Raw genomic sequence first — 25,501 nt, forward strand, 5'->3', positions numbered from 1 at the left:
TGGGACAGCCAGGAAAGGGGAAGGGAGCACACTTCCTACCTGCCGAGGGCTGGGGGGCCTGTGGGGAGACAGGGACTCAAGGGGACCAGGAGTCAAGGACATGGGGGTGGCCTGCTGCCAAGGACATACATCCCAGCCCCTCTGCTGCAAACCCCTCTGCTCCCAGGTCACCTGGGAGAAAGGGGACGCCCTGACTCACCCCGCGGGCCTCCTGAGGGCTGGCTGCTGCCTCACAGCTCCTCTCCAGGGAGGCCAGCCTGAGGGATTTTATTTATTTTATTTATTCGCCCAAATTCAAACTGATTTGCTGGGGTAGGGGAGGGAGGTGGCTGCTACCCCCACCCCCAGCCTTCCCAGTGCTGAGCAACCCCGGGGGGCCGGTGAAGGGCACCCAGCCCCTTCCCATCAGGCTGCACATCTTGCCCTCGGGCCCTGGCATGTCCCTGGTGCTACAGACCTCTCAAGGCTTCCTCCAATCTGGGGTCGGGGGACCCTGGGAGGTGCTTTACAGACCGCTAATAAAGACGATCTGCGTCTGCGTGAACGCCACTTTGACTGTCTGCCCAGTTCTTTAGGGCAGGGAAGGAAGGAGGTGGGGACCTGGGGAATGTGGAGCAGAATGACCAAAGAGAGGGCAGCGACCCCACCCCAGCTGGTCACTGAGCAGTCAGGGAGGGAGGAGGCCAGGACCTTTATTTATCAGCAGAGGAGGGTGGATTTGGGCACTCAGGCTGTGTCCAGGGCCCTTGTGGCTCCTTAGGCCCCTTTCTGGAAGCTCCTATGGGGTATAGAGGTCATTGGAAAAGGTGATCCATCATACCGCCTCCCCCAGACCTGGGCCTCCCACCTCTCCTCTCCCTAGGAAGGTTGAGGGGTAGGGCCAGGGGCATGGGGCAGGCCTCACATGTGGGTGCAGAACTGGAAAAGGAGGAAGAGGAAGGCCACCACCAGGGCTCCCACCAGGATGTGATTGAAGAGCCCAGGGCTGGAACCTGCCGGACAACGAAGGTCAGGGGCAGCTCTCCTTTAGCCCCCGAGGAGGGAGGCCCCTGTCCCAAACTGGGTCATACCTGATTTAACAAAGACCACAGGCCTCTCTCCAATAAACTGGGCCACGGCCAGAATGCTGGCTTGGTCCGAGTCTGGGTAATCAAAGAAGTCAAGTCTGTCTGTGAAGAGTGGAGGCTCTGATCCTGGGGCCAACTCTGGGCTGGGCGCTAGGGTCCAGAGCAAAGTCTATGACAACAGCCAAGCAGACCCCTGCCCCTGACCCCAGAGGCAGAGGCTGACTCTCGACTCTCAGTTTTGTTTCCTCTGGGGTCAGCTGCACTCCCAGGAGGGGCGAACACTGGCTGAGACGGGGCAAATGGGAGAAGAAGGTGGGGTGGGGAGAGAAAGGCCCAGGGCTGGTCTCGAGTTCCTCGGGGTGTCCCTTATCCCCCACCCTCTTTTCTCCCCTCCACTCACTGCGAGCTTCCCACCTGTTTCTATGGCCCCCAGTCCAGCCAGCCACACCCACATGGGTACCCACTGCCACCGCCTCATGACCCCTTCTTTTACAGGGTAGGGCTCTATGATGTCACAGCTCAGACCCTTTCTGATGTCATACTCTGGGGTGACAGGAGAGGAGGGAGCAAAGTGCTAGGAATTGGACCATTCCCTCAAACCCTGAAGCAGAATGGGAGCAGTTGGGGCCCACAGAGCCTTCCGAGTTTAGGACAATGTGATTGATAAGCCAGTAAGAGCGGGGGGGGGGGGTGTGTGACCACTGGGCGTCGTGGTGCAGGCCTGTAATCCCAGCAGCTTAGGAGGTTGAGGCAGGAGGATCATGAGTTCAAAACCAGCCTCCACAACAGTGAGGCACTAAGCAACTTAGTGAGACCCTGTCATAGTAGGGCTGGGGATGTGACTCTGAGGTTGAGTGTCCCAAGTTCAATTCCTGGTACCAACAAAGAGTGGTGGTTAGCTCAGTGGCAGAGCGTGTGTCATGTGCTATGCCTTGGGTTGGATCCCCAGCACCACAAAAAAATAATAAATACACTAAAAAAAAAATGATAATGTTGGCTCCAGAACTTATATTTAGTTGGGACTGGGTGGGGCTATCTTTCCAAAACCTGGGGCCATGGATTTATATACAGGCACATTTTGGGGGTGGGAGACAAGGCTACACACACCTCAGTTGTCCCTTGGATCAACCACAGGTAGTGTTTATTAATATGACAGGTACTTTGCATAAAGCAACTCATCTAACTACTGCAATTTCCTACCAGGTAGGTATCCTTGTCCCACTAATGGAAGACCGAAACAGCACAAAAGGTGAAATGAGTAGAGGAAATGCACACTTCCTAGGAGGTGTATTTCCCTTTCTGGGGTTCCCCCTTGCTTGCATTGTGTCCCCAAGTTCAGGGACACAGGGGTCTTTCCCACCCGCCTCCAAACCTTAGTGCTCAGCAGAGAATGAGTCTGGAATCCAGGACCAAGAGAAATAGCAGGATTTGCCCACCAGGTGGCAGCAGTGTCCAGGCCTGACAACCTCACCTCACCAGGGAAGGCACAGCTGCACCTCCAGCCCCAGCCCCTGCCTCTTCCCACAGGATGCATCTGGTGCAGTAGGAAAAGGGACAGCTGGGGACTGGTGACTTGGGGGGTCGTCAGAAGAATTCCTCTGGTCCATTCCAAGGCAGGTCTCCTGGACATTCACAGAGCCTCTGAAGACTCCTCTATATCTCCGTTTGCCCTTTGGTGGCTGGTGGGCCCCTCCACAGTCTCTCTTGGTCACTTTCCAACAGCCATAGTTACTCCTGTGTCCTCATCGTGGCTTATAAGAGTTAGCTCCCCTGTGATTGGCAGGTAGGTCGGTCTGTCACAGACATGTTCCAGCCCACCCTGGCTAAGGACATTTGAGGGTCTCCTTGGACTTAATACACAGATGCCTGTCTCTGCCACAGTCTCTGAGAGACCCAGTTCCTTGGCTTGCCCCAAAGCCAGGCACATGTCCAGCTTGTGTGGGGGCCTCTGTCCCACAGATGGCACTCCTTCCTCCACTGGGTCCCTCTCTATCTTCTCTGCCTTGGGGACCTCAAAGTACCAGCCCACCTGTTCCCCACATGGCAAGCTGGGAGTCTCTCACCACAATAGCTTGTATTTCCTAACAACAAAAAAGCCCCGAGAGGAAAGAACAGGGAAAAGAGGAGAGAAAAATAACCTGAATGAGCCTCCTTGGAACTGGTTCCTATGGGCTGCTTTCCCCTACACTTATCTCTTCGAAGTCACAGGGCATAGGAGGGACAGTGGGGATGGTTCCTGTTTCCACCCCACAGAGTACTGCTGCTCTCTCTCTACCAGACCTTTGAATGAGTGGATTATCTGTTCATCTATTTAAGTAACCATTAAGTAAATGTATTGAAGGCCAGGCATGGTGCCGCATGCCTGTAATCCTAGCAGTCTAGGAGGCTGAGGCAGGAGGATCCCAAGTTCAAAGTCAGCTTCTGCAATTTAGTGAGATTCTGTCTCAAAAAAGGGGGGAGATGGGTGGGACTAGGGCTTAGTGGTTAAGCCCTCCTGGATTCTGGACTCTATCTCTGACTTCTATAGGAATCACCAGGACAGGGCTGGGGATATAGCTCAGTGGGTAGAGTGCTTGCTTTGTATGCACAAGGCCCTGGGTTCAATCCCCAGCATGACAAAAAAAAAAAAAAAAAAAAATCACCAGGACATGTTTCTTCCCCTTGGGATCACAGGAGAGAGAACCCATGGATGCGCATCATTTCTAGTAAAGGTCTACACTTGCTGTCTACACTCCTTCACCGTGAATGTATTCTTCAACCTCTTCTGATATGACTTCATCCCCACCCGTCCACTGAAGCCACTTTGGTCAAGTCCACCAGTGACTTCTTAATTTGCCAAACTTAATGGTTACTTCTTGATTCATTCTCTCTCTCTCAGCAGGGTGCCCCCATCCCTGACTCTGAGCACAGGAGCCACCCTCGCCAATTTTCGAGATTTCTTCTCTCGCCAGCTCAGCTTTGGGTCTTCTCTTTTCTAACTATATTCTCTCCCTAGGTGATCTCATCCAGTCTCATGGCTTTAAATACCATCTATATGCTGGTGACTCACCAATGTATATTTCCAGCCTAGACCTCTCCTGGGAGCTTCAGACTCTCATATCCAACTTCCTGCTTGAAGTCTTCTCTACGTCCAAAAAACATCTCGAACGCAATAGATCCCAAACGAGGCTCTTGATTCTCCTACTCCAAACCTTCTCCTGACCTCATCTTTCCATCTCAACCAATGGCCTCACCATTCCTCTGAGATGATGTGCTCGACAGAAACAGAGATCCTTCCCTCTTACCTAACAAGCCCCAAATTAAGACCTGTGGACTCCATTTCCAACCAAAATCTCAAGTCCATCTACTTTGATCTGCTTCCAAACTTTTTTCCTTGTTCAAGCCAAGGCCATGTCTTATCTGGCTTACTTCAACAGGCTCCAGGGGCGTTGTCCATACTTGTAATCTCCATGATTTTGGGAGATGGAGGCAGGAAGATTGCAAATTTAAGGACAGCCTCTGCAAGTCAGAAAGATCCTGTCTCAAAAATATAAATAATAAAAGGTTGGGGATGTAGCTCAGTGGCAGAGCACCCCTGGGTTCAATCCTCAATACTGCAAAAAAAAATTATATATATATATATATATATATATATATGTGTGTGTGTGTGTGTGTGTGTGTGTGTGTGTGTGTACACATGCATATGTAAATATCTGAATATGTATAAACATATTTAAATATATATTTATATTTCCTTATTTATTTATTTATTTGGGGGCTGGGGATGTGGCTCAGAGGCAGAACAATTTCCTAGCATGCCCAATGTCCTGGGATCAATCCCTGGCTCACACACAAATATATACAATTTTAATGTATTCCTTGGAAGAACATATGCACGTGGCATAAAATTCAAAAGATACAAAAGAATATAAGTTGGAAACCAAGTTTTTCCTATTCCTGCCCTTCCCTGCCCCTCAGCAACCTCCTCCTCACAGGTCACCATAATTACCATTTTCTTGTGCAGTCTTCTGGAAATAATTTATGCACAGAGAAATACAAATAAGCTTTTTTTTTTCCCGCCACTCAGATGGCAGCATTCCACACACGTCACTCTGCATCTTGCTTTTTTTTTAAGTTAAAACAAGATTGTAGAAATGATTCTGTACATGTACATAAGCAGCCTCCTTTTTCATAGCTACATACTATACTATTTGATTATATGAAATAATACCATAACTGGGGTATGATTTAACCAGTTCCATCCCTTACACATTGTTGTTTCTAAGCTTTTGAAACATGCTGAAGTTAAGAACCTCAAACTGGGGGCTGTGGCTCATGCCTGTAATCCCAGTGGCTCGGTAGGCTGAGACAGGAGGATGGCAAGTTCAAAGCCAGCTTCACAGCAAAAGGGAGGTGCTAAGCAACTCAGTGAGACCCTGGTCTCTAAATAAAATGCAAAATAGGGCTGGGGATGTGGCTCAGTGGCCGAGTGCCCCGAGTTCAATCCCCAGTAACCCCCCCCAAAAAAAAGAACCTCAAATGTCCAGGCATAGTGGCACACACCTGTAATCCCAGTGGCTTGGGAGACTGAGGCAGGAGGATCATAAGTTCAAAGCTAGCCTCAGCAACTTAGCAAGGCCCTAAGCTAATTTGCTAAGCAACTCAGTGAGACCCGTCTCAAAATAAAACACAAAAAGGGCTGGAGATGTGGCTCAGTGGTTAAGCACCCTGGGTTCAATCCCTGATTTAAAAAAAAAAAACAAAAAACCTTCCAATGTCTATTATTTTGCCCATGGGTCAGCTTATCTATAGGATAAAATCTTAGAAGTGGAATGTCAAGGTCAAAGGGTATGTGTAATGTGTGCCCTTGGAATCCACTACCAGACTGACCTCTGCAGAAGTAGTACTCACTTGTCCACAGCCTCACTCACATTGTGTATTAACAGACACTTTGAATTTTGCCCGTTGGTAGGTGAAGGTGGTGTCTCAGTCTAGTTTGACTCTACATTTTTCTTACTTTAAAACACACTATGATAAAATACAAACCCATAACATCTACATGTAAAACAAGTTACCATTTTAGTCTTTTTCTTTTTTCTTTTCCTACTTTCTCTTGATGTTGGGGATGGAACCCTCTTGAAAGCAAATAAATACTACTCTACCACAGAGCCACATGCACCGTCCTTACTTTTTTTTTTTTTTTTTGGTACAGGGATGGAACGCGGGGGCACTCTACTACTGAGCTATATCCCCAGTCCTTTTTACTTTTATTTTTATTTTGAGAGAGGGTGTCACTAAATGGTTGAGGCTGGCTTAGAACTTGTGATCCTCCTGCCTCAGCCTCCCTTCCAAGTAGATGGGATTACAGGCACGTATCCAGCTCCCAGCCCTTAACCACTTATAAGTGTGGAGTTGGGTGGTGTTAAGCATATTCACAATTGTGCAATCAAAATTCTCTGTTTTAAGTCTCAATATTGAGTGAGGCTGACAATTCCAGGACCAGTTTGGGCCACCAGGGACTCAGAGATGAATCAGCCCCTGCTCGCTTCCTAACTCCCTGGCTGATGGGAGACAGAAATGTAAACAGGCTCAGACAAAATTGTCAGCAGAGCAGAGTCTGAGGTATCTGGAAGCTGAGGGGCAGAAGGGAAGCGTGGTGCCACCGTGCTCTAGGAAGGTAGCTAGGGAAGAGTTGACCCAGAATGACCCCTGAAGGAAGGGCAGGTCTCCCAGGTGGAGTGTGACTGAGAGAAGTTCCAGAGGCCTGAGGGGTCAAGGTGGGTTCTGGGAGCTGCAGGTAAGGTTTCTAACCTGTGGTGGGTAGAATGGGTGATGAGATCCTTGGAGGCCACTGTGAGGACTTTGTCTTTTGGAGTGGTAAGTTTGGGGCAAATGATCTTGAAGATCAAAAGCTACAGGATCCAGGCTGGTGGCAGGTGTGGGGCAGCGCAGGGTGGGGGTGGGGTGGCAGAGCTTCCCGGGACTGCAGGGCTCTGGGGGCATTCAGGACAGAGTCCAGATCACTGCCCATCTTAGGGGCAGAACTGGAAATGGCAGGGGGTGGGGTGTGAAAGGGTGGTTTTCCAAAGGAGATGCCATCCCTGAGAAGGAAACAGCGGTCCTGGGGGCTGGGTTGGGTCACCAGGAGAAATGCCAGTACAGCCAAATGGAGGAGGCATGGGGAAAGCCACGATCTCGTCTCCTCCTTCAGACTCTGAGGTTCCCCAGCCCAGTTTGGCGACCCGGAGATGCAGGGCCAGGGACGGCAGCGGACCAGACCCTCTTCCCCTGCCCGCCCCTAGGTCACTGCGGATCTCTAAGCCCCGCCCCTACGGCTACCAGAGGGGAGGACAGACGTCCTCTTCCCTCCCTCGCGAGCTCTCGGCGGGGGAGGGGCGTGAGGATGGGGGGCGGGGGGGGGAAAATGAGCTAGCGTTGCCATGGCAACCAGGCTGGTGGTCTGGCCCGGGAGACCCGAAAGGAAGGGGAGAGAGCGAGGTGGGGGGGAAGGCGGCGCTGTGGGCTCGGCAGCCAGCGAGGGGGCGAGGCCGGGGCCCGGGTCTCCCGGGAGGAGTTGGGAAACACCCGGTAAATCTCGCGGTTGATTCCTGGTGGCGCAGGGAGCCCGCGTGTTGGCGAGTGTGTGTGTATGCGAAGTTCCTGGGTGAGTGTGCCCCTCTCGTGCCTTCGTTGGTGCATGTGTGTGAGCTTGCACACGTGGGGTCCAGGCGTGTGTGCACGGGAATGCCCAGGCGAGATTGTGTGCCAGCCTGCGTGCACACGAGTGTGTGCCAGCCCGCGTGCCCGTGCAGGAGCGCGAGCACACGTGTCTGTGTGTGCACTCGCGTGCGCTCCTGAGTGTGCCCGGGCTGTGCGTGGCGGGCGGCGGGTGTAAGCCGGAGAGTCCACCCCCTGCCCAGCCCGCGCCCCTCCGCCCCCGCCGCGCCGGCTGCATCCTCGCCTCCGCCCGCCTCACCCCCTCCTCCCGCACTTTCTCGGCTCCCTCCCGCTCGGCGTGGCGCTCACAGCCCGACTCGCGCTCTTCTTGCTGGCCGCCCGGGAATCGCCGGCCGCCGCCGCCCAGCCTGCGCCCGCCGGCCGCCCAGTGCCTGGCACCTGTTGGAGGCACAGAAACAGGTGCAGGGGGCTGGGCCGGCCGGGGGCGTGAGGGTGAGGGTGAGCGCCTTAGCCTGTGTGCTCCGGGGCTGTGCAGCTTTCCTGCGGCTGAATTTCTGGCTCCCCTTGGGAGGCACGGTCAGGAGGAGGCATCTGAGGCAGAGGTCCTCACCTTGGGCTGCGGGAAAAACAGGAGGCAGCGGCAAGGGGGACCCGGCAGACAGACAGATCCCGGGGCAGAATGAAGGCTCAGCAGGAAGTGGAAGCCCAGAGGGGTGGGTGACACCCGGACCAGACTTGAGCCTGGAGCAGGGGATGGCCAGAGCTTAGAGGCAGGGACCTCTGGGGGTTGCTATGGGGTATACAGGGCCCAGGCACAGAGGGGAGCCCAGGATGAGAGGACTGAGCCTGGAAGATGACAAAGGGACAATCTGGAGGTGGGGGGCAAGGTTGAGGGGAGCCAGGACCTGTCTGCTCTGTGTGCCGGGAGTGGCCTGGCAGCTCAACCCCTGTGGAGCCAGGCTCCTGGTCTGGAGGGCCCAGGCCTCCTGCCTGCCCACTCCCTGGCACAGGTTGCCCTCTCCCTTGACACCTAGGAAGGGCGGCCAGAGAGGGCCCCACAGACCAGGAAGCTCAGCCTGGCCCTCAGCCAGCAGGCATAGGTATGAGAAGTCAGCCAGCCAGCCAGCCTCCTCCAGCCCTCACACCCTCCTCCCCCAGCCAGGGGTGCTGCATGAGGGGCCGCAGGGGCGACCGCATGACCATCAATATCCAGGAGCACATGGCCATCAACGTGTGCCCCGGGCCCATCCGGCCGATCCGCCAGATCTCTGACTACTTCCCTCGTCGGGGACCAGGACCTGAAGGGGGGGGCGGGGGCTGCCGGGAGGCCCCAGCTCATCTGGCACCCCTGGCTCTGGCCCCTCCTGCGGCCCTCCTTGGGGCCACCACGCCTGAGGACCGAGCTGAGGTGGACAGCTATGATTCAGATGATACCAGTGAGTCTGGGGACTTGAAGGGCTCCTGGTGTTAAGGGGGGCCTCCAGGCTTGTGGGAGGGGACAGGCCCTGCTGGGTGTGCACTAGCGGAGGGGGGGAGGAAGGATGAGGGATGGTGGGGCTGCTACCACAGCTGCAGTCCTGGTGGAGATTACAGCTTGAGCAAGGCTAATATTCAATATTTCTGCTGAGACACTCCACCACCCACACAGCCCCAGTGGCGGCCGAGCCAGGGACCCAGACGCACACATGCACATGCCCACTCAGCCTCTTGCACACACTCACGGGCCCACAGAGATGGAGACGTGCACATCCACGTTCAGCCATGGGTCCCCCACACACACTTGTCTTGGCATGCCGACTCATGCCACCTTCCCCTCTTCTGCAGCTTCCCTGGGCACACTGGAGTTCGACCTTCTCTATGACCAGGCCTCCTGCACTCTGCACTGTAGCATCCTCAGGGCCAAGGTGGGCACTCCCTGCCTGCCAGGCTCTGACCCTGTGGGGTCCCAGCCTTCCTTCCCTTCCTCAGTGTTTTATGCTTGGACCCCACTCCTTCCTGCCTCCTTGGCACCTTCCCTTGGGTGCTGCACACCTTCAGAATCCTGCTTTGCAGAGGGCGGGGGAAGGGGCTGGGAGTCACCATCCTCTTTGCTGTCCTCCCTCCAGGGCCTCAAGCCCATGGATTTCAATGGCCTAGCTGATCCCTATGTTAAGCTGCACCTGCTGCCTGGAGCCTGCAAGGTAACAGTATCCTCTTTCTCCCAATTTGGTCCTGTCTGTGGGTCCAACCCAAATTCTCCCAGCCTCTGCCTTTCTCTAGGGGCCTCAGGGACAAGTATCAGAACCCTTTTCTCCACACCCCAGGCCAATAAGCTAAAAACGAAGACTCAGAGGAATACGCTGAATCCTGTGTGGAATGAGGACCTGACCTACAGTGGGATCACAGACGATGACATCACTCACAAGGTGCTCAGGTGAGGGCTCAATCTCCCTGCTGCCAAGGATTCTAGCCTGGCACCTCCTCTGGGACACCTGTTATTGTAACTTTCTTTGGTTGGGTGACCTCTTTTTATCCCATTAAGCCCTTACCTTGCTAATGCTCAAGAACAATCAGTGGCTCTCCAGCCCCTTCAGCAGCAGGCTGAGATATTTTCCTGGCCTTGCCACCCCCAACGTACCTCCTGCTGTTCCTCCCATAGAGGACTACCTAGCGTCTTCTGGTTGTCAGTTTTATAACTCCTGACTTCGTTGGAAGCTCTCGGCTTCCTCTCTGCCAGCCTAAATCCCACTCATTTGGAGCTCAGTCCAAATTCTGCCTCCTCCAGAAAGCTTTTATGGGACCCCTTGTCAGAAGCTCTGACCAAAGTTGGATCTGTGTGCTTTGGTCTGCCTGCCCTGTCTTGTGTTTACTTAAAACCTCTGAGGGAATTTTTCGGGGTCAGAGAAATTGTTCTGTCATTGAAAGAGATGGAGATGTGGGATGCAATCCCTCAGGGGTAATGAAAGCAGTGATGCCTGAGTTTTTGTTCTTGGACAAGAGTGAGCCACAGAAGGGTCTGCATCAGGGAAGGGGATATGGTCAGGGCTGTTTTACAAAGATCACTTTGAGAGAGTGAGGGACAGAGGCAGAAACCAGAAAAGCTGGCACCATGTTTGAGATGTGAGAACGGGGCCCGAAAATTACTGAGAACTCACCAGTGAGCAGTTTTTCCATTTCTTTGTCAGTTGACCCTCAGCATAGCTTCCAGATTTGGGTACCCATTATCTCCATTTTACAGATGGAAACTGAGGCTAAGGGAGGTTAAGTGACTTCGCAGGTAGGTAATAAGTGGCAGGACTGGGACTTCAACATGCCCACATGCCACAGCTGCTCAGCACAGTAGCTGGTCACAGCAGCAGCAGCATGAGTACAGAGTGGGCAGACGGAAATAAAGACTTTCACTTCTTAATTGCTGGGTTGACAAGTCTCTGCCAGCTGGATGCCCTGCTCCAGGTGGAAAGGACAGGAGGGCCCAAAGAGGTGAAGGGTCCTTCGTTGCCTGTCCCAGACTCCTCAAGGCCCTTCTAGCTCTCACAGCCTGCATCTAAGGTCACATCCACCAACACACACCTGTGGTGTTCAGACAGATCTGCCTCCTGGATGGGGATGGGGGCAGTCCTTAAGATTTGTGAGGGCTTTCTGCAGATCCTGAAGAGTGAGGAACACTGGAACAGGGCAAGCTTTAGGGCAGAGCTGAGACTGGTCTGAGAACCCTTCTCCCACACTGGAGCAGGGCTCAGGTACGGGGGCCCTGACCCTGAAGTTCCCTGCCAGGATCTCTGTCTGTGATGAAGACAAGCTGAGCCACAATGAGTTTATTGGGGAGATCCGAGTGCCACTCCGCCGCCTCAAGCCTTCACAGAAGAAGCATTTTAACATCTGCCTTGAGCGCCAAGTCCCGGTCTGTGTGGGAGCTGTGGGGTTCCTGGGGAGGGAGCCCTAGAGGCCAGATTGCCAGAAGCTTCCCTTTACCCCCTCAGCTGGCTTCACCCTCTTCCATGTCTGCGGCACTAAGGGGCATCTCCTGTTACCTGAAGGAGGTGAGGAGCCTCACAGGGGCCATAGTTGGGTGGGAGGTGGTAGAGGACCCGGATAGACCCCTGTATCTGTCCCCTGCAGCTGGAGCAGGCAGAGCACGGACCTGGGCTGCTAGAGGAGCGCGGGCGCATCCTGCTGAGCCTCAGCTACAGCTCTCGGCGTCGGGGGCTGCTGGTGGGCATCATGCGCTGTGCGCACCTGGCTGCCATGGATGTCAACGGCTACTCTGACCCTTATGTTAAGACGTGAGCCCTCACCTTTGCCGGAGCCTGAACCTGCCCAAGATCCTCTGGGGCATGGCCTGTTCCTATAGCCCACTGTCTCCTCCCCAGGGACCCTGAGCCTTGCCCTAGATTCCTCTGGGTCTTGGCCTATCCCTAATCACATTCCCACCCCCAGGTACCTGAGACCAGATGTGGATAAGAAATCCAAGCATAAAACACGCGTGAAGAAGAAGACTCTAAACCCGGAATTTAATGAGGTAAACATGGACAAGTATCAGAACCCTTTTCTCAGGGACAAGTATCAGAACCCTTTTCTCCACACCCCAGGCCAATAAGCTAAAACCGAAGACTCAGAGGAACATGCTGAATCCTGTGTGGAATGAGGACTGAAATCAGAGTAGACTGGGGACAAGAGCAGGGGTTAGAAAGGGCCTCACTGGAGGTGTGGTTCATCTTGTCCCCAGGAATTTTTCTACGAGATGGAACTCTCCATTCTAGCCACCAAGACTCTGGAAGTCACTGTCTGGGACTACGACATTGGCAAATCCAATGACTTCATAGGTGAGGCAAGCCCAGCGAGGTGGTGCCCAGGGTGGACTAATGGGCAGGAAGCCAGGCCCTGACTCTGTCTGCTCTTCAGGTGGTGTGTCCCTGGGGCCAGGCGCCCGAGGAGAGGCACAAAAGCACTGGAGCGACTGTCTACAGCAGCTGGACACAGCTCTGGAGCGCTGGCACACCCTGACCAGCGAGCTGCCCCCTGCGGCTGGGGCTCCTCCCTCCACCTGAGTGGACAGCTGCTGCCCGGCACAGGCCCCTCGGGCCAGGTCCAGTACCCAACCCTCGCACGAGTGTGTTGCACGTTTACACAGGGTGGGATGCCCCCACCTCACGCCACCTTATTTGTGTGAGAGTCTCTGTGACCGTGGGTCTGTCTTGTGAGGGACTGTGGAGATCTATATTCACATATGCAACTTCCTCTTGCCTGACTCGCTATCACCTGCAAATATGCAAACCACCCAGCCTGCACACCTGCGGGGAGTGCTGTCAGAGCCACACCCCAGGGACCCCTGGCTCCTTTCTCCAGCCTCTCCAGGCTGCCCCACCCCTCCCCACATGGGAGGAGGTTGGATTCGGGGAGGTTTGGAGGAGGAGAATGTTCCCAAAAGAGAAGAGGACATGCAAGAGAAGAGCCACTCCTTTAATACACAAAAGTCCTAGCCCTGTACAGCTGCCCTTCTAAAGGGGTGGCCATCACTGGGTCTCTGCCTCCCTGTGAGGTAGCAGATGCTTCTGGCCACTCATTTAAATAGCTGTCCCCTGGATGGGGCAGGGCCCCTGCCACCTTCCTGGGGGACAACACTCGTGCATGTTTACGCCTTCTCTGATTGTGTCAGTGGCCGAAGCATGGCAACTGGGCGTCAATAAACATCTCTGAGGAAGCTGGGGCTCATGTGTGCTGGCACAAGGAGGGGGTGCTGGCCAGCAGTTTGGCAGAAGACGCTGGGTGGTCACTCCGGGATGTCAATCACCAGGTCATCATCCCCGTCCAGGGCATCATCTCCACTGCCTGCATCGCTGAACATCTGCCGCGGGACGGTGCTCAGGATTGTGTGAGGGGGCATCTTGGGAGGGGGCAGGGGGGTGAGGGCGGCTCCAACCCCAGCTCCAGGACCCCGGGCAGGGAAGGTCAGTGGCCCGCCCACAGGGCAGTCAGGGGGTCCCACCGCCATCTGCAGCAGGGGAAAGAAACAGAGGGAGGACTTGTCAGATCTCCAGGAGGCTAGACGCCGCCCCTTAAGGCAGTTCTGAGGGGTGGGGAAGGGGCAAAGGCTCATTCAAGCGACAAAGGACAGAGCCAGTCAGCCAGTGCTGCAATCAGGGACCTGCCCCACCTTGGCCCCTTCAAATTCCAAACCAGCAAGTGCCTGGGAGTGAGGGGCAGTGATGGAAGGTGTGATGATGGGGGAGGGTGGGGTGACTGATAGGAAACTGGGAAGGGAGGTTGGGCCCTGCCCTCTCCAGGGAGGCACCCTGGATGCCCTGTAACAGCAATTAAAGCCAGTCAGAGCCAGAGACAGCACGGAGTGCCTACCTCCTCCTGCCTCTGGGCCCCTCAGGTTCCACCTGCCACCAAGGCCTGTTCTCCCCCTCCTCCTGCAGGACTCACTGGTTCAGTGGAGGGTATCACAGGCCACCCCAGCCAGGAGCCTGGGAGGCTTCTTCGCCCCCCAGAAGTTTCTATTACATCTGGGACAGGCCCCTCCGTGGGATCCCCGCACCACTGGCCTGGGCCAGGCCTCCTCTCAGCTCACCTGTGCTAGGGGACCAGCCTCCTAACTGGACTCCCTGCCTTCAGCCTCTCCCAGATCCAGCTCCTCCTCCACACTGCAGCCAGAGTGCTCGCTCTAGAACACAAACCTGAGCATGTCACTCCTCCACCTGAGGGCCCTGGCCCTCCTGCCCTCAGGACAGGCAGTGCAGTGTTCCTGACAACAGGCCAGCCCCTCCACCTGGAGCATCCTTCTCTATTAGTCATAAGTCCTGCTTTATCCTGAGGCTGGGAAGTGGCCTGTGTCCTGACCAACCCTCCAGTCCCACCTCGGCAGGTCCTCAAAAAGCCTCCCCAACAACAATTCTCTGGGTATGGGAGGCAGCCCTCATGCTTAGTAGGCACAACCTGAGCACCTACAATGCGCCAGGTGACTTCAGTCAATGATCACCAATCCTTAGGGCTACCCTGGGTGGGAGGAGGGTTACCTGACAGGGGAGAGAACTGAGGCTTAGAAATGGAAGTTTTAAGGAATAGACCTACCAGGTCCTCACTGGGCAGTGCCTAGTGTGGCCCTGGACTGGATATGGCAGGAAATAGTCACATGTCGACTCCATGGTGGCCTCCCAATTGCTTTAACACATCTGGCCTAATGGCCTGATCTCTGCTTCTCAAGGAGCCTCAACCTGACTTCTGCTCCTGGGGTGACATGGGGGACTAGAGTGAATCAGGCTGCAGGCACAAGAGCCTGCCAGAACAGATGGCAAACTGGAGGCCCAGCTCTGAAAACCAGACTGTGCTAAGCGCCCACAGGACAGACACACAGGCACTAAAAAGAGCAGCTATGTGAGCCTCCCTCCTCTGGCTACTACCTCTTGATTCCCTACCTGTTCCCCATATCCTCCCCTGGCCTGGACTTCCTCAATGGCCTCCTCGGTGTGACCAAGAACTAATGTGGCTCTGGCCTGCTGGGGCTCAGGCACTATGCTGCAATCTCCACGCTTTTACTCATTTAGCCTCACATGATCCCAAGGACACTGAAGAAAGTGAGGGTCACAGGGAGGTGGAAGAGCTCGGATTCCAACCCGGGGCCTTGTGCACACTAGACAAGTGCTCTACTACCAAGTTAGACCAGGCCCCAGCGTTTTTTTTCTTTTTTTGAGTCAGGGTCTGACTATGTTGCCCAGGCTGGTTTTGCACTCCTGAGCTCAAGTGATCCTCCTGCCTCAGCCTTCTGAGTAGCTAGGACTACAGGCATATGTCACCCTGCCTGGCCAGGCCCCAGTTGAATGTGCCACCTCTGCTCATACTTGCCACCTCCCATCTCTTTCTCACCCACAATCTTCAGAGACTCCAACTCCCTTCACAGTAACGGACCACCTTCTTTTCCGGGCATCCAATCCTTCTTTGTATAATCCCACTCCACCCTGTTGTTTTCCCAATATTGTTCTCTCGTTACTCCTCCTACATGCCACAATTTCCACTTGGTCTCCATTTTCCTTCCTACTAGCCTGGACTATCCAGATCTCACTTACTCTCCACTCAAACGTTCTCTCAAATCTTCTCTCTCCTCTGAGCACTTCCCTGATCTCTCCCCTCCCTGACATGCGGCAACTGACTTGGGCCTCTCTCAACCAATATGTTGTGAGAGTAAAGATCCTATGAATTTAGAACTTAGCTCCGGCATTGTTCTGCTTCAGGCCCCAGCTCCTAGCAGACGCCTCCTACTGCCCACACTAATGCCGTTGCCACAGTCCCCCATCTGCTCCAGACTGCCCTGGTTACTTTCTCCACTCCTGCCTTTCAGGCCAGAAGTAAAAACCTTCAGCAGGGGTATTATCAGCCGGCTGTTGTGTTGGGGATGGGACCCAGGGCCTCGGGCATGCTAGGTAAGTGCTCCACCACTGAGCTGCACCCCAGCCCCAGAACCCACCCTCTTAACCACTAGACACAACATCCTATTTTGCTTCTGACTTCAGAGCCAAGAGCCATCCACCCTGGTCCCAATTCAACTTGATTCCAATCTGAATGAACAATGTGACTTTGTGCCCTCAGTGGGTTCCTCATCACTCCTGAGGCTCCCTCTCAGCCCTCTTCCCTTCCCCATCCACCTCTGTGTTGAAAACTTCCAGTGGCATCCCCAAGAACCCCATGCTCATGTATCCGATGCTGACACTTCCAGGTGGCCTTTTAACACCAAGCCCATCTTCCCTCCAGATTCTGCTCCTCCCACGACTCTCCCCATCTCAGAAAAAGGCCGCTCCACTTCTCCAGTTGCTCAGGCAAGCATCCTGGAGTCTGGCTGGCCCTCTCTCCCTGTTACAGCTACACTTGGTCTCCCAGGAAACCTGTGGCCCCTACTCTAAAACGGACACCTGTCTCACTCTGTACTCTCTCCACAGCTACCAGGTTTTCTGTGGGTCACTTCATCACTGTCATCCTGACTTGTCCCCAACCCCTGCACCCAGGCTGGCCTCCACATAGCAGTGTTGGCAAGGTGACCAAAATGTAAATTGGAACAGATGCCACCTTTGCTCAGCCTCCTCCAGTGGCTCCCATTTCAGTCACTGTACCAGCCACAGTCTTTCAGAAACTGGAAGGCCCTTCACAGTTGCCTACATCTTGTCCTTCAAGTGCCTACGTCTTTGACCTGCTCTGTGATCACTCTCCTCCACTTCCCTCCCACCAAATCCCTGAACAAGCCAAGCATGCACACTCCTGGGGCTTTTGCCTGGCTGTCCCTGACTGAAACCATTTCCCTGGGATCCAAGTGGCTTGCTCTCACTTCCTTTAAGTCTCTGCTCAAGTACATCCCAGACCACCCACCCTGGAGCTCCCCACCCTTTTCTTGACTGTTTTCTCTCCTGACACCTATTCATCTTGTTTATCTTCTGTCCATCTTGCTAGAATGTCAGTTCCACAAGGGAAGGGGTTCCACCTGCTTTGTTCACTACAGCAATGTAGCACCTAGGATGGTGCTTGGCGTGAGGCAGGTGCTCCACCAACACTTGATGATTCTATCTAGTTTGATCACTTACTTTACAGATGCAAAATCTAGAACACTTACAGAATCAAGTAAGTGTTGATTACACTTACTTGCTCAAAGTTGTATAATCATGTTATACTGGGGCAGTACTGATTGAATTCTAGATCCCACAATTTTGTCCCGCTCTGGGGCTGCCTGATGTCATACAGCACTCACGACCTGTGCAAATGCACCCTGCCTGGGACCACACTGCAGACCTTGGGCATGCTGCCACTGTGTAAGGGACCAGGCATCCTCACTCCAAACCCCCCAAGGCTGGTTCTGCCCCAGATTTGTCTCAAAAGAAGTCTGAGTCAGGACTTCTGGGATCCACCCCTTAGTGCCTAGTCCTGGGCTGGACTCTCAGCAGTTCCAAATAAAAAATAGATACCCAGCCCATCTTGAGCCTCCCTCAGATAGCTGTCCTGCCGATGGGGCCCCTCCCTAACATCCCCAAATCAGGGTACCTTGAGTTTCCGGGGCAGGCGGGGTCGTTTCTCCCGCTTGGGCCTCAGGGGGCTGGGCTCGGGCAGCTGCAGGGCCAGGTAGTCAGAAGGGAATGGGGGGTAAGGGGGAGAAGCCAGCTGCTGGTGGGAGTGGGGGATGGAGATGGGAAATGGAATGGGTCAGGGTGAGGGGTGAAGGGAAGAAATGCAAACAGGAGGAAGAATGGAAAAACAAAAGAGATGGTGATGAGTGTGGCTCCCAGGGCTCCTGAGAATAGAAGGGAAAGGGACAGCAGCAGGACTATGTCCTGGGATCTGCTCTCCTCAGTCATTCTGTCCCCTGTTCCTACACCAGAGAGAAGGTGGGCAGCCCCGACACTCCCTCCAGGGATGCTTGCTGGCCATACCCAGACAGATGTCCCCAGAGTTGGGGTGACTATGTGGAGGCCTGGCCCCTTTGCCCAATGATGCCCACCTTATTCCCAGGCATCTTGGTCCACCACTTCCTACCCTTGACCCCAACTCACCGAGCTCAAGTATGGGGAGGGGGCTCCAGAGGCCTGAAGGGGAAACCCTGTTGAAGGAGGCAGGGAGAGACTGGAGGGGGAGGGAGCACCCCCCAGCGGAGGGCTTCTTTTCCTGGAGAAAAGACAGAGGAGGAAGTCAGAAGCAGCTGGGGGGCCCAGGTCCACCCCCCACCCCCATGGCTGCTTCTTACCTTTTGGGGGCTGGTGTGTCAGACAACTTAGGTGTTCCCTCTGTCTCGCTGTTCTCTGAAGATGCGGTGGCATCTGAGTCTGTGCAGGAGAGGGGCTGGTCAGTGGGGGCTGGGGGCTCCCAGTCTACTTCAGAGGGCTGTACCCTCAACACTTTAGAAGGAAGCTGACTCCCCAGCTGGCACACACATATGTACTATTCTGGGGAGACCCACAGCTTCCCCAGCTTTCACAATCTGTTTCCTACTCTGGCTTCTTCATAACACATTTGCCAAACATGTACTACATGCCAGGCTCCTTTACACTTACCACCTCTGGTCTTCATAACCATCATCTCCACTTTCCAGATGTCACTGAGGCTCAGAAAGTAAGGTATAGGACTGGGACTTGAATTAACTGTGATTCCTTAACTATTTTACGTAACTCTCTCCTATATGCCTCCAAGATGCCTTCAGCTCCTGCCTGTTCCACATTCCATATTCTGGGTCCTGTTAATCTAACCCTATCCCAATAAAACTGTCTTTTCTGTGTGTGTACTCCTGGAGATCTAACCTAGGGCCACACTCATGCTAAGCTCATGTTCTACCACTAAACTATACACTTCAACTCCTAAAACTGTACTCTATCATTCTAACCTCTTTACTCAAAAATATAATTTTTTTGTGTTCAATACTTCTTCCTAGAAGACCCATCATTTACTTCAAAAGTGATGAATATGATATATGCAGTTGCTGATTTCTCTGTTCAGATTTCTTTTCTTTCTTTCTTTTTTTTTTTTTTTTTGTGGTGGTTCTGGGAATTGAATCCCAAGCCTCATGCACATTAGACAAGCACTTTACTACTGAGCTACATCCCCAGCCCCTCAGACAAATCTTTTAAAATAGTGGATTCAAATCAGGTAGAGTGGCATGGTCCTGTAATCTCAGCTTCTTGGGAGGCTGAGGCAGGAGGATCTCAAGTTAAGGCCAGCACGGGAATTTAGTAAGACCCCCGCTGAAAAACAAAACAAAATAAAAAAGGGCCAGGTATGTAGCTCAGTGATAGAGTATTTGCCTTGCATGTGCCAAACCCTGGGTTTGATCACTAATAAATACTCCCCCACCCTCCTTTCACACAAAAGCAAGATTGAATGCCACCTTCTCTCAGAAATCATCTAGAATCTCAGGCCCAGTTAATTGCTGGCTCTCAGAACCCTCTACTTTCACTTGTCATGGTTTTCCTCACACTCTGTGAGAAGTATCATGTATGGACATCTCCTTGAACAAACTATGGGTTCCTTTAGGATAAAAGTAGAGGCTTACATCTCTGGCAAAGCTCCCCAGATTTAACCCCCTCTGATCATGAACATGCTGGGTTCTCTCACGGCCCCATTCTGAAGTTTCAGGAAATTACTGAAAGACTTTAAGGTGGGGAGAAGCATGGAATGAGGAGCTAAAATAAAGCCAAACTTTCTGTCATGACCTACGTTCGCTGGTCCCTGCCTACTTCTAACTTTATCTACAATTTTCCTATAGTAGTAAATGAATAATGGGTTTTGTACGGTCCAACAGAACATTATTTTACAGCTTTTTCAAATTATGGGTTTCAATCCACTAGTCGTTATGAAGTTTGCAACCAGCGTCAAAAGTAGGGAAAAAAGTAGTCTAAAAAACAGGGTTGAACTACATATAGTGATATTAAAAATGTTTTGTTAAATTTGATTGTATAAGTGTATATGTGAAGATTTGATCAAAATGTAAAATATATTAACAGTATTGTAACATTGTTAATTGTTAATACTAAAAACAATATGAAAAACAATGCCCTATACTCTTCATCCCTGTTACTCAGACAAGCCTGGCTGGTTCTTACCTTAGGGCCCCTATTTTTGTTATTCTGCCTAGGAAGCTCTAACCCTATACTCAGGTTGGCTGCTGCTTCTTTTCTTTTTTTGTTAGTGGGGATTGAATCTAGGGGCACTTTACCACTGAGCTACCACCGGTCCTTTTTCTTTCTTTCTTTTTTTTAAAGACAGTGTCTTACTAAGTTGTTTAGGGACTCACTAAGTTGCTAAGTCAACCCTGGAACTTGTGATCCTCCTGCCTCAGTCTCCCAAGTCACTAGTATTACAGGTATGTGCCACAGTGCCTGGCGGGCTTTTATTTTTAAGTGACTGAAAAAGCAAAAGAAAAAATCATACTTCATGTGGAAACTAAATGAAATTCACTTTTCAGTGTCCATAAAGTTTTATCAAAACACAGCCAAATATGTCAAAACTGGCTGAGGCTGCTTTCACACCAGCTGAGTAACTGCTTAAAGAAAGCATATTCCACAAAGTCTAAAACATTTACTATCTGAGCCTTGACCAAAAAAAAAAAAAAAAAAAAAAAAACTACTCTTGTTCTACTTAAATCACCACTGCATTATCCTGTTTTTTATCTAAATCCTTATTGCTACCTAAAATTCTAGTTCATTTCCTCTCGACTAGAATAAAAGTTACAAGAGACCAAGCACTTTGTCCGTCTTTGCTACTGTTATATTTCTTGTGCCAAGCACAGAGCTTGAAACACAGAGCTTGAACACAGTAGATGCTCCATAAGTACTTGAATGAAAGAATGGTAGAGGTGGAGGCTTAAGAACCACTGGAGGCTGCATCAGCTTCCACTGCCTAAGAAGATGGACCCAGGAAGACTTGCTTAAGTGCCAAAAGCCACGTCTACCTCCAGTTTTTCATGACCTTGCTCACCAGAGGAGTCTTCATCCACGTTCTCATATTGCAGAAGTCGGTCTAGGAGAAAACTGAGGGAAGAAGTGGGAAGGAGAGTGTTTATTCCCATCTCAGCAATATTCTCCAGACCCTCCTAGAGGGTCCAAAGGATTCTACTAAGAGCCCATGCATTTGTGGTCCTACTCCAGGATGGGGCCACAAGGTGTATCCCTAGTAGTCACATTGCCCTCGTCCCTGCAACTTGCCTCACCTCTTGTCCCGAGAAACCTTCAGTAATTTCCTCTGCGCCTTCCTCAGCTCCTCCTGGAAGCACTCGTGTTCCTGTATCACGAGCAGGGCGGGCGCTGATCAAGAGCGGTCGATAAAGGGGCCGGGAACCCGAAGACAGCTCGCCCCACCCCCTTTACACATGGGTAAACTGAGGTCCTCTCAGCGCCAGGCCTCGCATTCCGCAACCTCCCACACCAGCACTCACGTAGATGAGAAATTTGAGCTTCCGCTTCAGATTACGATATTTCTTTTTGTAGTCCACTTCACCGTCTGCCGGCCCGTTCATGACCCGCCCCAGAGCAGCACCCCAGCGTCGGGCGACCAGCTACGGCGAGCCGGGTCCGTAGGGTCTCTCGCGCCCCCACTTCCGGAGACTCTGCAAAGCAGTACCTTCTCGGACTACTACTCCCGGCGTGCCCCGCGCGCAGGCAGCGTGTCCGCACGGACCGCCCTCCTGGGAAACACCGGGAAAGGAACGCGGCTTCCAGTGGCTGCGCTGAAGATGGCGTAGCAGCGGCGCGATAACGTCATAAAGATGGCGGACGCTGGAGGGCGCCGTTACTGATTCTAAAGGTGCTTAGGGTTTTGGAGCCAGGAAAAGATCTCCCCCAGAGATTCCTAGTTTCTTGGGGAGTATGCCTTTTTTCTTCTGACCTTCATAATAACAGAGGTCTAGTCGGTGTCCGCGGCCACGGTGGAAGGGATCGTCGCGAGTTGATTACGTTACAACCAAGTGCTGTCGGCGCCGAATCGGTTTCTAACAAGAACTTTATAAATGATTAATTCAAACTAAGGGTAGGAGTCGCGAGACCCTTCAATTTCTCAGAGAAAACAAGTTTTGTGTGCCAAAGTTCTCTGCCCCAGCGGTCTGTCACCGAAGTTCAACCGGCACCTGGTCTTACGGTGCCGCGGCACTGCGCGTGCGCGAGCTACTGTCAAACGCGCTGACCAAGGCGGACAGGAAAAAAGGCGGGAGCCGCCAATCCCAAGTGGAGCAAAATGGCGCAAGAAAATGAGATGCAGGAGTTCACGCGGAGTTTCTTCCGAGGCCGACCTGACCTCAGGTGCACAAGGGACAGGAGTTGGGGTTGGAAAGGGTAGGGGTGGAGAGGGGACTGCGTCTTGACACTTGTCTCCATAGCACGCTCACGCACTCCATCGTGCGGCGGAAGTTCTTGGCTCAAGTGGGCCGCAATCATCTGAAACCCGAAGAGAAGCAGGTGCTGAAGAGGCTGGTGGAGGAAGAGCTGCTGAAGATGCAGGTGAGGGCACAGGCATAGGCCACCAGAGGTGGGGTTTATTGCCCGGGTGGGGCGGGACACAACCTTAGTACTTTTTGCTCTCGAGGTGGATGAAGCTGGTTCTAGGGAAGAGAAGCTAGACCTTACCAAAAAGGTGAAGAGGCCACCCACCCCCTGCAGTGACCCAGACAGCAAAAGGTTCCGCTTCAATTCAGAGTCAGGTTAGTGCCTCTTCCCTCCTATCTGTGCCTTCTGCATCACTGGTTCATTCAAAAGGTATTTGTTGGGCTGGGCTGTGGCTCAGTGGTAGAGCTCTTGCCTAGCACGCGTGAGGCACTGGGTTCAATTCTCAGTACCACATATAAATACATAAATAAAAGTCCATCGACAATTTAAAAAATGTTATTTTTTAAAAAAGGTATTTGTTGTATATTATGTCCCAAGGCATTATATGGGCCCAGGCATCTGGAACCAGAAATTGGGGTAGAATGATGGCTGTTTCCTACTGCCCTTCCATCTATCAGAGCAGGGCTGGAGGTAACCAATCCCAAATGGAGGGAAAATGGACAGGAGAAACCTATACCAACCCTCTTTTCTCTCCACATTGCAGAGTCCAGCTCTGCAGCCTCCAGTCCTGATTCCTTTGGACCCCCAACAAAGAATGGGACGGCAGCAGCAGAAGTCAGCCCAGCCAAGGAAGAGAAGGGTCCAAGTCGGGCCTTAAAGAAAGTGGTTGAGAGCAGTGATGAGGAACAGCAAGGAGACCTGACTGCAAATATGGGAATAGAGAATAGTGAGGAGGAAGAGGGTTCTGTCAGAACAAGTAAGGTTTGGAAGGAAGGGAGCAGTGAGGAAGATGAGAAAAAATACAAGGGAAGGACTAGGAAGAAACCTGGGATCAAGAACAAACAGGCATCAGGCAAGGCCTCGGCCAGGAAGAAGCAGGCCAGAGAAGAAAGGGAGGACGGTGAGGAAGAACCTGTCCAGAGAATAGCAAAGAAGGCAGGAGGAAATAGAGGAGCTCCAAGCCACCAGGAAAATGAAAAGGAGAGTGAGGAGGAAGAGATTGTGGCCAAGAAAGAGAGCAGAGAGGAGAAGGAGGTGGAGGTGGAGGAGGAGGAGGAATGGAAGCCTAGAGCTAGAGGCAATGGAGGGGAAAGATCAGCTTGGGAGGGGAGAAGCTGTAAGCAGAAAAGCAGGGCAGGGAGGCAAATGATAGACTGGGAGGACAGCAGGGATGAGAAAGAGGCAGTGGACAGTGAGGATGAGAAAGAGGCAGTGGACAGTGAGGATGAGAAAGAGGCAGTGGACAGCGGGGAGGACAGTGGGGAGGATGAGGAGCCTCTAGTGCATTGGAAAAGCAAGGACAGGACCCAGTGTAAGGGTGGTCAGAGTCAGAGCAGAAGCAATGAGGATGGAGAAGACAGAGGGAAGGTGCAATCACCTGCCCAACTGGACAGTGTCAACGGTGAGGAGAGTGACTTGGAGAGGGAAGTGAGTGACAGCGAGGCAGGAGAAAGCCCCAAGGGGGAAAGGAAAAACCGCTCATCTAAGAAGAGCTCCAAGAAAGGCAGGACACGAAGCTCTTCTTCCTCCTCGGATGGAAGTCCAGAACCTAAAGGAAGGAAGGTGAGGGAACAGCTGAGGCAGGAGGCCACCACTAGTAAAGAGGGAGACTCTGACTTCAGGGTAGCAGGCTTGGTCTTCAGGTACTCTTTCCTTGATAGGCTACCTCTGGTCGCCGTGGAGAGGACCACCCAGCTGTGATGAGGCTAAAACGCTACATCCGGGCCTGCGGTGCTCATCGAAACTACAAGAAGCTGCTGGGCTCCTGTCACTCACACAAGGAGCGTCTGAGTGTCCTCCGGGCTGAGCTGGAAGCCCTGGGAATGAAGGGTGAGGCAGTGCATGCCCTGGGAGGTACAAGGGGGTCTGGCTGCTGGGGAGAAAGGGACACAAGCTTCTTTTGCCCCAGGTAACCCTTCCTTAGAGAAGTGTCGGGCCCTGAAGGAACAGCGGGAAGAGGCAGCAGAGGTAGCCTCCCTGGATGTTTCCAACATCATCAGTAGTTCAGGTGAGTCTTCTTCTCCAAGCCACCAGGAAAATGAAAAGAAGAGTGAGGAGGAGCAGATGGGGTTGGATTTTCACAGACAACTAATCTTCCATCCCTGACCCTGGCCCTCAGGCCGGCCACGCAGACGTACAGCCTGGAACCCTTCAGGAGAAGCAGTCCCACCAGGGGAGCTGTACCGCAGAACACTGGACTCAGAGGAGGAGCGGCCCCGTCAGGCACCCCCAGACTGGTCACATATGCGTGGCATCATCAGCAGTGATGCAGAGAGTAACTAAGCTTCCCTGTCCCCCAGGAGGAACCCTTTCTATGTGTACAAAGTGTGTGTGGCACCTCCTACTCTAAACCTGCACAGACCAGTACCAGAGAAGACTGCAGCCCCCATGGACATAAGTTGTTCAGACACTACTTTTCAACTTCACATTCTCGGTTTAAAGTGTTTACAGGGGTTTATTTTTAAAAGACTCAATAAAGGAATATTTGTAATTACCATTAGAACCTGTCCCCCACTCTTACTCCCTATATCTTAGGACCAGAAAGCTGGGGGGCGGGCAGTACTATTATTAACCAGGGGTCTAGCTCCCTTTCATTTCTCCCAGTTTCTCCAAAGTCATCCCAGCCTCTAGACTCTTTCACCCAAAGTCTGCTACCAGGCCATATCTGAGAAGTGTTTGTCTTAGCCTTCCTCCAACCTGTTGGTGGACCCCTCTGGTGACCCTGCTTTTAGCTAGGTCTGGTAATGCCCACTTGGGAGAAGGATGTGAAGCACAAATGGATTTGGGAACAGTTGG

The 25,501-nt window shown here is 52.8% G+C and overlaps 4 protein-coding genes across 7 annotated transcripts; 2 read left to right on the forward strand and 2 right to left on the reverse strand.

Moving 5' to 3' along the window:
• Window positions 1-756: 756 nt before the first annotated feature.
• C19H16orf92 (chromosome 19 C16orf92 homolog) lies at window positions 757-1,545 on the reverse strand. The gene is made up of 4 exons (XM_076840982.1): window positions 1,482-1,545; window positions 1,071-1,217; window positions 905-992; window positions 757-778 (listed from the first exon to the last, which is right to left on the reverse strand). Exons 1-4 carry the CDS (start codon window positions 1,543-1,545, stop codon window positions 757-759), a joined length of 321 nt encoding a protein of 106 aa, XP_076697097.1.
• A 7,350-nt stretch (window positions 1,546-8,895) lies between these two features.
• On the forward strand, window positions 8,896-12,751 carry Doc2a (double C2 domain alpha). The gene is made up of 10 exons (XM_076840934.2): window positions 8,896-9,160; window positions 9,549-9,628; window positions 9,830-9,904; window positions 10,028-10,137; window positions 11,478-11,604; window positions 11,684-11,743; window positions 11,823-11,986; window positions 12,141-12,222; window positions 12,430-12,526; window positions 12,606-12,751. Exons 1-10 carry the CDS (start codon window positions 8,896-8,898, stop codon window positions 12,749-12,751), a joined length of 1,206 nt encoding a protein of 401 aa, XP_076697049.1.
• Window positions 12,752-13,145: 394 nt separating this feature from the next.
• Ino80e (INO80 complex subunit E) lies at window positions 13,146-22,317 on the reverse strand. 4 transcript variants are annotated; one of them, XM_076839849.1, is made up of 8 exons: window positions 21,604-22,317; window positions 21,379-21,449; window positions 21,147-21,199; window positions 18,424-18,502; window positions 18,233-18,344; window positions 17,727-17,843; window positions 14,278-14,370; window positions 13,611-13,695 (listed from the first exon to the last, which is right to left on the reverse strand). In XM_076839849.1, the coding sequence occupies exons 1-7, from the start codon at window positions 21,682-21,684 to the stop codon at window positions 14,299-14,301; spliced, it is 585 nt and encodes a 194-aa protein (XP_076695964.1). In that variant the 5' UTR covers window positions 21,685-22,317; the 3' UTR covers window positions 13,611-13,695; window positions 14,278-14,298. The 4 variants fall into 4 exon arrangements, with proteins under 4 accessions (XP_076695962.1, XP_076695961.1, XP_076695963.1 ...); XM_076839847.2 differs by lacking the exon at window positions 14,278-14,370 and having other exon boundaries at window positions 13,146-13,695; window positions 21,604-22,316; XM_076839846.2 differs by lacking the exon at window positions 14,278-14,370 and having other exon boundaries at window positions 13,146-13,695; window positions 17,727-17,846; window positions 21,604-22,316.
• Hirip3 (HIRA interacting protein 3) lies at window positions 21,908-25,180 on the forward strand. Its single transcript, XM_076839845.2, has 7 exons — window positions 21,908-22,462; window positions 22,540-22,660; window positions 22,746-22,860; window positions 23,250-24,268; window positions 24,367-24,535; window positions 24,615-24,713; window positions 24,825-25,180. The coding sequence occupies exons 1-7, from the start codon at window positions 22,398-22,400 to the stop codon at window positions 24,986-24,988; spliced, it is 1,752 nt and encodes a 583-aa protein (XP_076695960.1). The 5' UTR covers window positions 21,908-22,397; the 3' UTR covers window positions 24,989-25,180.
• The last annotated feature ends 321 nt before the right edge of the window (window positions 25,181-25,501 follow it).

Source organism: Callospermophilus lateralis, chromosome 19 (assembly GCF_048772815.1).
Source record: "Callospermophilus lateralis isolate mCalLat2 chromosome 19, mCalLat2.hap1, whole genome shotgun sequence".
In the NCBI taxonomy this organism is placed as follows: Eukaryota; Metazoa; Chordata; class Mammalia; order Rodentia; family Sciuridae; genus Callospermophilus; species Callospermophilus lateralis.